The sequence below is a fragment of the Alosa pseudoharengus genome, unplaced genomic scaffold (assembly GCF_046254945.1).
Source record: "Alosa pseudoharengus isolate Yale_2024_CS ecotype anadromous, Long Island Sound unplaced genomic scaffold, YU_APseudo_1.1 YU_APseudo_1.1_scf_15, whole genome shotgun sequence".
Classification (NCBI taxonomy): domain Eukaryota; kingdom Metazoa; phylum Chordata; class Actinopteri; order Clupeiformes; family Clupeidae; genus Alosa; species Alosa pseudoharengus.
In genome coordinates, this window is record NW_027468620.1 from 38,200,661 (window position 1) to 38,213,160 (window position 12,500).

Sequence of the window (12,500 nt, forward strand, 5' to 3'; positions counted from 1 at the left end):
ACACACACACACACACACATATATATATATACACACACACACACACACACACACTGGTCTGAGTCCATGCTGCAGAGGGTGAGATACACACACACACACACACACATATATATATATATACACACACACACACACACACACACTGGTCTGAGTCCATGCTGCAGAGGGTGAGATACACACACACACACACACACTGGTCTGAGTCCATGCTGCAGAGGGTGAGATACACACACACACACACACACACACACACTGGTCTGAGTCCATGCTGCAGAGAGTGAGATACACACATACATATATACACACACACACACACACACACACACACACACACACACACACACACACACACACACACACACTGGTCTGAGTCCATGCTGCAGAGAGTGAGATACACACATACATATACATATACACACACACACACACACACACACACACACACACACACACACACACACACACACACTGGTCTGAGTCCATGCTGCAGAGGGTGAGATACATACACATATATATATATACACACACACACACACACACACACACACACACACACACACTGGTCTGAGTCCATGCTGCAGAGGGTGAGATACACACACACACACACACACACACACACATATATATATATATATATATATACACACACACACATACACACACACACACACACACACACTGGTCTGAGTCCATGCTGCAGAGGGTGAGATACACACACACACACACACACACACACTCCGGTGGTCATTTGATGTGGTGTGTATAAATGGTATTGATAACAGTGTGTAACAAACTCTTCCTCTCGCTCTCTCTCACACACGCTCACACACACACACACACACACACACACACACACACACACACACACACAGGTGCTGCACCTGATAGGAATGGCTCTGTTGGAGGAGCATCAACAGCTGGAGAACAGTGAAGAGGAGGCGACTTTCAGCTTCACACTCAAGATCTCACGTAAGTTTGCGCTCAGACACACAACACAGCACACACACACACACACACACACACACACCTTTAACTTCACACTCAAGAGTGCATGTAAGGCATCACACACACACACATAGCTAACTACTGTTTATAATTGTTTCTGTGTGTGTGTGTGTGTGTGTGTGTGTGTATGTATGTGTCCATATGTGTGTGTGTGTGTGTGTGTGTGTGTGTTTCAGGCCCTGGTGAGGCCCCCTCTAACTCTGCCAGTATTCTAGCTCTGCTGGAGACCCTTCAGAACGCCCCACACCTGGAGGTGCACAAGGACACCATCCGCTGGATCCTCAAGGTCAGACACACACCTGCACACACACACACCTGCACAGCACCCTCTTCATCTCCTGCACACACACACACCTGCACAGCACACTCTTCATCTCCTGCACACACACACACCTGCACAGCACCCTCTTCATCACCTGCACACACACACACCTGCACACACACCACTGCACACACACACACACCTGCACAGTGAGAGTGAGCACAGGGGAATGGCTAATATGTGTAGCCTGAACAGCCGTGAGGTTTCAATAGTCAGATGGAAAGTTAACGGAGTCTCCACCTCGACACGCCTTCGCTTGTGAAAACGTCACCAATACCACCCATTTCCAAACAGGAAAAGCAGAAAGAAGTCAGTCCCCTATTTCTGTCCTTTGACGTGTATGTCACTTAATATTCATTTCTATACAAACCAAGACGGCAGATTCCTAAAAAAACGCAAGCACACACAACATACGTATAGCCTATCTAAATGAGCTATGTACCATAAAATGACATTTACCGTGACTCAAAGAGCTGTAAACAGTGTTGTAAGGCTGTGTGTACACATCCGCTTGGAGCTTTTTGATTTCATGACGTGTCGCGCGAGTGGCCACCCACCAGTCGAGCACCAAACTCCGATCGCACAGTAAAGAAAATAGGATTTTGAAGGCATTAGATGCTCCTGCTAAGAACCAAACCAGACTTTGTTCAAATCTACACGTCTATGGCTACTGGAAAATGTAAGGTTAATTTATCAAATGTTATTTCGAAGTATTAAAAATCATCTTTGTTTTAGAATTTCCGAACGAAAGGGGCTAAAATTGGAGCTTTTACGATAGTTTTTTTTAAGTATTTCACACTATCGATATCATAAAACACACTGGCAGGAATAGGTCTAATTTAGAGGGACGCTTGTCTATGGTAGTTAACTCAAAAGTTCACTTTTTACTGTGCTACATGGCAACCTCTGAACAGAGTTAGCCTAACTGACAGGCAAACATCTTTAATACGGACGTAACCGCTATCTCTAAACTCGGTGTACTAGCAAATACTGCTGTGCTTTCATAGGCATTCCATTCTATCATGTTTCTCGACTTCACACACAACAACGGGTTGACCCTGCCTTCACCTTGACCCCACCCCTAGCCCCGCTCTTGCACCAAGTGGCCCAGCGTTTAGGGTGGCCCAGAAATCAGCCTGTGCCACATACCATCCTCTTCCTCAGCCTGTGCCACATACCATCCTCTTCCTCAGCCTGTGCCACATACCATCCTCTTCCTCAGCCTGTGCCACATACCATCCTCTTCCTCAGCCTGTGCCACACACCATCCTCTTCCCCAGCCTCCTCTTCCTCAGCCTGTGCCACATACCATCCTCTTCCTCAGCCTGTGCCACATACCATCCTCTTCCTCAGCCTGTGCCACATACCATCCTCTTCCTCAGCATCCTCTTCCTCAGCCTGTGCCACATACCATCCTCTTCCTCAGCGTGGCATCTTCCTAGACTCTTACTTCCTGAGTCTCATCCACTCTGCTCATGCAGTACTCTGGAGGGCCACCAGGGGGCGAGTGACCATCACTCATGCTGCCTACGGCTGGGCCTACTGTGCCTGTTATCACACATACAGCAGACCGTGCTGCTCTGGCCCTGCATGGGATTCTCATTGTGTGTGTGTGTCCTACATGGGATCCTCATTGTGTGTGTGTGTGTGTGTGTGTGTGTGTGTGTGTGTGTGTGTCCTACATGGGATCCTCATTGTGTGTGTGTGTGTGTGTGTGTGTGTGTGTGTGTGTGTGTGTGTGTGTGTGTCCTACATGGGATCCTCATTGTGTGTGTGTGTGTCCTACATGGGATCCTCATTGTGTGTGTGTGTGTGTGTGTCCTACATGGCATTCTCATTGTGTGTGTGTGTGTGTGTGTCTGTGTTGGTCCTACATGGGATTCTCATTGTGTGTGTGTGTGTGTGTGTCTGTGTTGGTCCTACATGGGATCCTCATTGTGTGTGTGTGTGTGTGTCTGTGTTGGTCCTACATGGGATTCTCATTGTGTGTGTGTGTGTGTGTGTGTGTCCTACATGGGATCCTCATTGTGTGTGTGTGTGTGTGTGTGTGTGTGTGTGTGTCCTACATGGGATTCTCATTGTGTGTGTGTGTGTGTGTGTGTGTGTGTGTCCTACATGGGATCCTCATTGTGTGTGTGTTGTTCTGCACAGACGGTGGCGAGCATTAAGACCATGCGGGAGCGCACCGCCACCACTCCTGTAGCAGACCATGGAGGACAAAGCCAAGAAGAGGTGACGCAAAACTGTGTGTGTGTGTGTGCGTGTGTTTGCAGACCATGGAGGACAGAGGTGACTCAAAACTGTGTCTGTGTCTCTGTCTGTGTGTGTGTGTGTGTGTGTTTGCAGATTCATACTTGCTAATGCAGTAGGCCTCAGCTAAACTAACTTTCATTGTGTGTGTGTGCCCGCGTGTGTGTGTGCCCGCGTGTGTGTGTGTGCCCGTGTGTGTGTGTGTGTGTGTGCCCGTGTGTGTGTAGACGGTGCGGGATAAGGACAAGGCGGAGAGGAAGAGGAAGGCTGAGATGGCCCGTCTGCGGAGGGAGAAGATCATGGCTCAGATGTCGGAGATGCAGAGACACTTCATCAACGAGAACAAGGAGCTGTTCCAGCAGACCAGCCTGGACGAGCTAGAGGCCTCCGCATCCACCTCAGTGGAACACAGGTACACACACACACACACACACACACACACACACACACACACACACAGAGTCAATACCTTAGCTTCCTTGCTAACAGACCCATCTCCAGCTAGTGTGTATAACTGCTTCTCACAGTGTGAGGTGAGGTGATGGTGTAACACACACACATTACTCCCCCCCGTGTCCCTGGCAGCCCCACGAGTGCGGACGCAGCGCTGGTGTGTGTGGGGCCGCGGCGGACACGTGTGTGTGAGCGCAAGCAGGTGGTGACGTGCATCCTGTGCCAGGAGGAGCAGGAGATCCGGCCCGAGGGCAGAGCCATGGTGCTCGCCGCCTTCGTCCAGCGCTCCACCGTCATGTCCAAGAACCGCCAGCGCCTGCCCCCAGACCCCGGTCAGTGTGTGTGCAAGTGTGTGTGTGTTTACGCATGTGACTTACAACCAGACCCCGGTCAGTGTGTGTGCAAGTGTTTACGCATGTGACTTACAACCAGACCCCGGTCAGTGTGTGTGCAAGTGTGTGTGTGTGTTTACGCATGTGACTTACAACCAGACCCCGGTCAGTGTGTGTGCAAGTGTGTGTGTGTGTTTACGCATGTGACTTACAACCAGACCCCGGTCAGTGTGTGTGCAAGTGTTTACGCATGTGACTTACAACCAGACCCCGGTCAGTGTGTGTGCAAGTGTTTACGCATGTGACTTACAACCAGACCCCGGTCAGTGTGTGTGCAAGTGTGTGTGTGTTTACGCATGTGACTTACAACCAGACCCCGGTCAGTGTGTGTGCAAGTGTGTGTGTGTTTACGCATGTGACTTACAACCAGACCCCGGTCAGTGTGTGTGCAAGTGTGTGTGTGTTTACACACACGCATGTGACTTACAACCGGTGGCCACTCTGTTGTGTGTATGTGTGTTTGTGGTTACACTTTTGACCTGCAGCCAGTGACTGATCTTGTGTTTATGTGTTGTGCTAAATGCCATGGTGTTAAGAATGAGTGTTGTTATTATTAGTGTGTGCGAGTGTGTGTATGTTATTAGTGTGTGTGTGTGTGTGTGTCATTGACCGTGTGTGTGTGTGTTGTGCTTTCTGCAGAGAAGTACGATCCCATCTTCATGCATCCTGACCTGTCCATCGGCACACACACAGGAAGCTGTGGACACATCATGCACTCTCACTGCTGGCAGAGGTAGGGGCGCGTGTGTGTGTGTGTGTGTGTGGTGGAGGATTAGGGTTGTCTGTGTGGGTTGTGTGTGTGGTGGAGGTTGAGGGTTGCCTCTGTGGGTTGTGTGTGTGTGTTAGGAACAAACTTTATGTACTCTGTGTGTGTGTGTGTGAGATTTTTATTTGCTGTGCCAGGTGACCTTGGATGTTTGTGTGCATGAACCTTTGAGACAATGATCTGGATCTGGATGTGTGTATTTGACTGTGCGTGTGTGTGTGCGTGCGCGCTTGCGTGCGTGCGTGCGTGTGTGCGTGCGTGTGTGCGCGTGTGCGTGTGTGCGTGCGTGCGTGCGTGTGTGTGTGTGTGTGTGCGTGTGTGTGTGCGTGTGTGTGTGCGTGTGTGTGTGTGTGTGTGCGTGCGTGCGTGCGTGCGTGTGTGTGTGTGTGTGCGCGTGTGCGTGCGTGCGCGCGTGTGTGTGCGCGCGTGTGTGTGTGTGTGCGTGTGTGTGTGCGCGTGTGTGTGTGCGTGTGCGTGTGCGTGTGCGTGTGTGTGTGTGTGCGCGTGTGTGTGTGTGTGTGTGTGCAGGTACTTTGAGGCGGTGCAGGCGAAGGAGCAGCGGCGTCAGCAGCGTCTGCGTGTGCACACCAGCTACGACGTGGAGAACGGAGAGTTCCTGTGTCCACTCTGCGAATGTCTGAGCAACACAGTCATCCCCCTACTGCCCCTCAAAAAGACCTCCAGCAGGTGTGTGTGTGTGTGTGTGTGTGTGTGTCCACTCTGTGAATGTCTGAGCAACACAGTCATCCCCCTACTGCCCCTCAAAAAGACCTCTAGCAGGTGTGTGTGTTCAGAGGCAGGGCTCTGGGTAGGGAGAGAGAGAGTGTGTATGTGTGTGTGTGTGTGTGTGTGCAGAGGGAGGCCTCTGGGTAGGGATAGAGAGAGTGTGTATGTGTGTGCTTGCGTGTTCAGAGGGAGGTCTCTGGGCAGGCCGAGAGCTTGGTAGGCTGTGGATATATTTGTTACAGGTGGAATTAGCGAACCTGCTGATCCAGTATCCATCTCTCAGACCCCTGCTAAGCTGCAAGCCAGTTATCCTTTACTGTGTGTGGGTGTGTGTGGGTGTGTGTGTGTGTGTGTGAAAGAGAGAGAGAGACAGAGTTAGTTACTGTGAGGGAGACTAGCTGCCAGTTCTCCCAGGCTGTCAGTAATCACCCTGAACTCTGAATGTGGTTCAGTGAAAGATGCCAGCTGGGGTCGACATTTCAGTCTGGTCTTCACCGATGCCAGGGGTCTGCAATGCAACCCTTTGGCCTCTCCCTGTTGGCTCCTTGGCTTTGTTTAAAAATAGAAATTAATAAAGTATTTGTAAAAATATTTTACATTAATACTGTAAGATTAAAATATTTTTACAACAGCGTCAAATTTTAAGACATCCTTACATTATTTACTTATGAAAATTGCATGTAGCCTGCTTAGCTTACGCCACGTAAAATGTGTAAAAAACATGTTTATTTGAAGGCGTCATATGTCACATCTTTGTGTCTCTTTAAAAATGTATTTGTTAACCCCTTGATTCAGGTAATGTTCACAAACTAATTCAGACCAATAGGCTGAAGACTGCTTGCATTTAAAAGGCTTAAATATTGTTGTGGCCCCCATAATATTACTTTTTACATTTTTGGTCAAAAAATGGCTATTTGAAAATAAAGTTTGCTGACCCCTGACTGATATCCAGGTATATATGAGTAAAGCAGAGTAGAAATGTGGAGCACTTATCCAAATACAGAGTCCAAATAAGTAAACACCTAATCCTCATCCAACTCCTTCAGGTCTATTCTGCCTCTATAGCCTCTAAGGTGTGGGTGTGTGTGTGTGTGTGAGAGATTATGACCGCATAGCCCACCTGTGTGTGTGTGTGTGTGTGTGTGTGTGAGAGAGATTATGCGCAGAGCCCACCTGTGCTCCAATCCCCTGTCCCCTCCAGTGGTCACACCACCAGACGCCAGTGTCACTATTAACCCTGCTTCCACCAATCAGACGCCAGTGTCACTATTAACCCTGCTTCCACCAATCAGACGCCAGTGTCACTATTAACCCTGCTTCCACCAATCAGACGCCAGTGTCACTATTAACCCTGCTTCCACCAATCAGACGCCAGTGTCACTATTAACCCTGCTTCCACCAATCAGACGCCAGTGTCACTATTAACCCTGCTTCCACCAATCAGACGCTAGTGTCACTATTAGCCCTGCTTCCACCAATCAGACGCCAGTGTCACTCTGTGCCCTGAGTTCCCCTATGTGGCGGTTGTACAGTTGTAGGGCCGCCAGCGCTTTGGCTGATGGGTAATTGTGGTGAAGGCGTAGTGAGGGTTCCAGCGTAGTCATGGTGAAGGCGTAGTCATGGTGAAGGCGTAGTGCAGGATACCAGCGTAGTCATGGTGAAGGTGTAATGCAGGGTTCCAGTGTCGTCATGGTAAAGGCGTAGTGCAGGGTTCCAGCGTAGTCATGGTGAAGGCGTAGTCATGGTGAAGGCGTAGTGCAGGGTTCCAGCGTAGTCATGGTGAAGGCGTAGTCATGGTGAAGGCGTAGTGCAGGATTCCAGCGTAGTCATGGTGAAGGTGTAGTCATGGTGAAGGCGTAGCCATGGTGAAGGCGGTTGTGTGTTTAGGGTATTGAGGGTGGCGTGGTTGTTAAGCACTCTAAGCCACTAAAATTGATCACTTTATCACTGTGTGTGTGTGTCTGTGTATGTGTGTGCAATGATTGCCTTAAGCAGGCTGAGCCACTAAAATGGATCAGTAGTTTGTCTCTGAATGTTGTCATGTTTGAGGCTTACTATCTCTCCCTCTCTCTGTCTGTCTCTCTATCCCTCTCTCCCTCTCTCTCTCACTATCTCTCTCTCTCTCCCTCTCCCTCTCCCTCTCTCTGCAGCTGTGACCCGCCCACACTGGGCCCGTGGCTGAAGACGATTGGTCAGCAGGTCAGGTCTCTTCACTCTGCCCACAGGAAGGCCAAAGCCACCAGTGAGTATCCTAGCAACCAGACGTGTGTGTGTGTGTGTGTGTGTGTGTGTGTGTGTGTGTGTGTGTGTGTGTGTGTGTGTATCTGTCTGTGAGAGAAATTCAGCAGAGTTTACAAAGTGACATAAAGGTTTGCTATAACAATGTGTCGAAGTTAATTTTGTCTCAAACTGTATGAGGTAAACATACTAGTAGCATGTAGTTAAATGGTTAACCTTAGATTGTGAATGTAGCGTAGCCTTTAGCTAATACTCATAGTAGCATGTAGTTAAATGGTTAACCTTAAATTGTGAATGTAGCGTAGCTTTTAGCTAATACTCATAGTAGCATGTAGGTAAATGGTTAACCTTAGATTGTGAATGTAACATAGTCATTAGCTAATATTCATAAGTGCATGTAGTTAGCATAGCCTTTAGCTAATATTCATAGTAGCATGTAGTTAGCTTTGCCTTTAGCTAATACTCATAGTAGCATGTAGTTAAATGGTTAACCTTAGATTGTGAATGTAACATAGTCATTAGCTAATATTCATAAGTGCATGTAGTTAGCATAGCCTTTAGGTAATATTCATAGTAGCCTGTAGCTAATATTGATAGTAGCATGTAGTTAGCGTAGCCTTTAGCTAATACTCATAGTACCATGTAGTTAGCGTTGCCTTTAGCTAATATTCATAGAAGCATGTATTTAGCGTAGCCTTTAGCTAATATTCATCAGTGTGGCCCGGAGCTAGAAAACATGTATTATGAAGTGTGTGTCAAAGCACAGGTATATGGTGAAGTGTGTGTGTGTGTGTAAGTAGTGAAGTGTGTGTGTGTATGGTGAAGTGTCCAAACGTGTGTGTGTGTGTGTGGTGAAGTATAAGTATATATACTATTTTGATCCTGTGAGGGAAATTTAGTCTCTGCATTTATACCAATCCGTGAATTAGTGAAACATACTCAGCACACAGTGAACACACAGTGAGGTGAAGCACACACTAAGGGGCCGTCTACACGACGCCGGTTTTTGTGAAACCAGTGAGGTTTTGTTATCGGTTACGCCTTGCGTGTACACGACGCCGGCAGTTTAGGAGACTGTAACCGAGAGTTTTTGAAACCGGCTTCCGAAGTGGGAATTTTTGAAACCGCCGGCTAACTTTCGCCGTGTAGACGCCTGTAGGTGCGAAGCCGGCAATTTTATGACGACATAGCCCCACCTCTCAACTCAGCCACGGCACTAGACCTGACACGCTGCTTTTCAAAACAAACCAAACCATTTATTTATCATATTAAAATGTTTTTTCTTTCCCCTGTCATGATTTATGTGCACAATGTAGCCTATCTGCCTTTTGTGGTTAAGTTAGAAGCACAAGCTTAACTTAGTTAAACATTAGCTTACTGCTAATGTTAATGTTTATGTTAATGTTTTCTCCAGTGGTGCTCAGACCTAATGCAATGCGTTAGCCTAGAAATCTAGACTTACATCTACAAATCTAGCCTAGATCTAGAATTACATTTGCTGCCAGGGCTAGTCTAGCAACTCTCAGTTGGCTTGTGAGCTCCAGAAATCGAAACTCAATCAGGCCAATGAAATTGTGTATAGAGTCGTTAGGTGAGCTTAACATAATGATTGATGGCAGAGTTGCAACGGTTTGGCTTGAATTCCCTGCTACTTGAAAACAAATAAGATGGATGTTACTGTTGGCGAACAGTGTGACACGAGTTAAGCTTTTATTAAGTTGGCAAACGTTGAACTAGCCAACTAGCTCCGCTGGTGGAAAACGCATGGGATTCATAGCGCTGCCGCTGTCCTATTGCGTGCAGAGGGAATTTGAAAGACAACTGATTATCCCGCCCCTCGGACTGAGCACTGCCAACGGTGAGTGCCCAGACCCTACATTTTAATGTGGGTCTGGCTCGTCAGGCTAGCAATGCGTAGGCTAAGCATTTGAAATTTCACATAGCAGTCACATACCTTGAAAATTAACTTTATTAGTTTAACAGTTCAATTGAAAACCGAATTGTCTGTAGTCTCCTTATTTCATGCGACTGCTTAACAAACTGCTTCAACAATGTTTTTTTCTACCCGATTCATGCAAATTAAATGTGAAGCTTCTGCACGGTCGGCGCCATCGACTGGTCTGGCATATGCACTACAGCACATTTAGCCGGTTACACCTCTGTGTGTTCACGCGAGGTTTTTTCTTGCCGGTGTCGTTAAAGGTGTGAAAGCGGTAAAATAAAAAAATTCACCCGGCGGTTTCGTGTAGGCGTACCCTAATTCCGGCGCAGTAAGCTGCCTGCTACAGCGGCGCTCAGGGAGCAGTGAGGGGTTAGGTGTCTTGCTCAAGGGCACTTCAGCCGTGGATGTGGGCATGGGAGAGCAGTGCTCAACCACTTCCCCCGCCCACATTCTTCCCACTGGGTCGGGGATCGAACTGGCAACCCTTCGGTTACAAGCCCGAAGCCCTAACCAGTAGGCCACTGCTGCCCCGTTTGTGTCCAAACGTGTGTGTGTGTGTGTGTATGTATGGTGAAGTATGTGTCCAAACGTGTGTGTGTGTGTGTGTGTATGGTGAAGCGTATTTGTGTGTGTGTGTGGTGAAGTGTGTGTTGGGTTGTTGGTAATGATTCCCTCATGTCCCTTTAGGTGCAGAGTGTGTGTGGTGAAGTGTGTGTTGGGTTGTTGGTAATGATTCCCTCGTGTCCCTTTAGGTGCAGAGTGTCTGGACAGCGAGCCTGACTGCCCAGCACCACAGGGATTCAGACTGGACCACACTCCACCGTGAGCACACACACACACACACACACACACACACACACACACACACGTCTCTGAATGTGTGCATTTGAGATGTGTGTGTGTACTAACTTGTATGAGTTATTGTGCGTTGACTGTGTTTGACTGTCCCTCCCCCCGCTGTGTGTGTGTGTGTGTGTGTGTGTGTGTGTGTGTGTGTGTGTGTGTGTGTGTGTGTGTGTGTGTGTGTGTGTGTGCGTGCGTATCAGGAGTCCGTACTCTGACAGCATTAAGGAGATGCTGACCACCTTCGGCACGGCCACCTATAAGGTGGGACTGAAGGTGCATCCCAACGAGCAGGATCCCAGAGTGGCCATCCTCTGCTGGGGCAGCTGCGCCTACACCATCCAGTCTATAGGTGTGTACACACACACACACACACACAAACACACACACACACACACACACCCCATCCAGTCTATAGGTGTGTACACACACACACACACACCATCCACTCTATAGGTGTGTACACACACACACACACACACACCATCCAGTCTATAGGTGTGTACACACACACACCATCCAGTCTATAGGTGTGTACACACACACACCATCCAGTCTACAGGTGTGTACACACACACACACACACACACACACACCATCCAGTCTATAGGTGTGTACACACACACACACCATCCAGTCTATAGGTGTGCGCACACACACACACACCATCCAGTCTATAGGTGTGCACACACACACACACCATCCAGTCTATAGGTGGGCACGCACACACCATCCAGTCTATAGGTGTGCGCACACACACACACACACACACACACACACCATCCAGTTTATAGGTGTGTACACACACACACCATCCAGTCTATAGGTGTATACACACACACACACACACACACACACACACACACACACACACACACACATCCAGTCTATAGGTGTGCACACACACACACACACACACACACACACCATCCAGTCTATAGGTGTGTGTCACACACACACACACACCATCCAGTCTATAGGTCAGTCTCACACACATGCACACCATCTGGTCTAGTATTGCACGGTGTATCGATACTAAAAAGGTATCGCGATGCCTTCACGCAAAAAGATTTCAGACGTTTTTAGAATCGATACTTTATTAAAATAATAACATTCTGTGTCTGTGTGAACTGCTACTCTCACTGCTCCTTGCACGCATCTAGGCAAGTGGGCGTGTCAAGCAGGCAGCTCTGAGTGAGTGAGTGCGCAGCCAACGTCATAGTTCTTTGCCAACAGTTCTAGGCCTTGTGGATAAAACAAAAGGTGCAGTGAAATCTGCTACTATTTCTGATACATCACGAATTAAGGCAAGCCATCAGGTACACAAAGTCATTTAAAAGCAGTAGGCTACGCATGGAACTTGGCTAAACACCTCGCAGACATATCCCAACATTTTTTAAGAGTTCAAAGAACGACAGGTTAACGAATATGCTATAGAAAACACGACTACTGGTGGTTAGTGCCAAGTTCTTCTATGTTTTTAGTCTAGCCTAAGTGAAACCTTATGGTTCTCTGGGATAAAGCGAACCTTCCTTCATCAATGAATTTTGACGAGACATAACG

The 12,500-nt window shown here is 48.1% G+C and overlaps 1 protein-coding gene across 3 annotated transcripts in view; it reads left to right on the plus strand.

Moving 5' to 3' along the window:
• Window positions 1-12,500, plus strand: part of ubr2 (ubiquitin protein ligase E3 component n-recognin 2) — a 97,929-nt gene that overhangs the window by 70,716 nt on the left and 14,713 nt on the right. For 2 of the 3 annotated variants that reach the window (XM_076286383.1, XM_076286384.1), the window contains exons 26-35: window positions 873-969; window positions 1,182-1,291; window positions 3,479-3,559; window positions 3,805-3,989; window positions 4,163-4,362; window positions 5,062-5,155; window positions 5,717-5,875; window positions 8,065-8,156; window positions 10,847-10,916; window positions 11,141-11,289. The exons of the other annotated variant lie outside the window; for it this stretch is intronic. In XM_076286383.1, coding sequence (XP_076142498.1) covers window positions 873-969; window positions 1,182-1,291; window positions 3,479-3,559; window positions 3,805-3,989; window positions 4,163-4,362; window positions 5,062-5,155; window positions 5,717-5,875; window positions 8,065-8,156; window positions 10,847-10,916; window positions 11,141-11,289 — 1,237 coding nt within the window. The remainder of the gene's footprint in view (window positions 1-872; window positions 970-1,181; window positions 1,292-3,478; window positions 3,560-3,804; window positions 3,990-4,162; window positions 4,363-5,061; window positions 5,156-5,716; window positions 5,876-8,064; window positions 8,157-10,846; window positions 10,917-11,140; window positions 11,290-12,500) is intronic. 3 annotated transcript variants of the gene reach the window in all.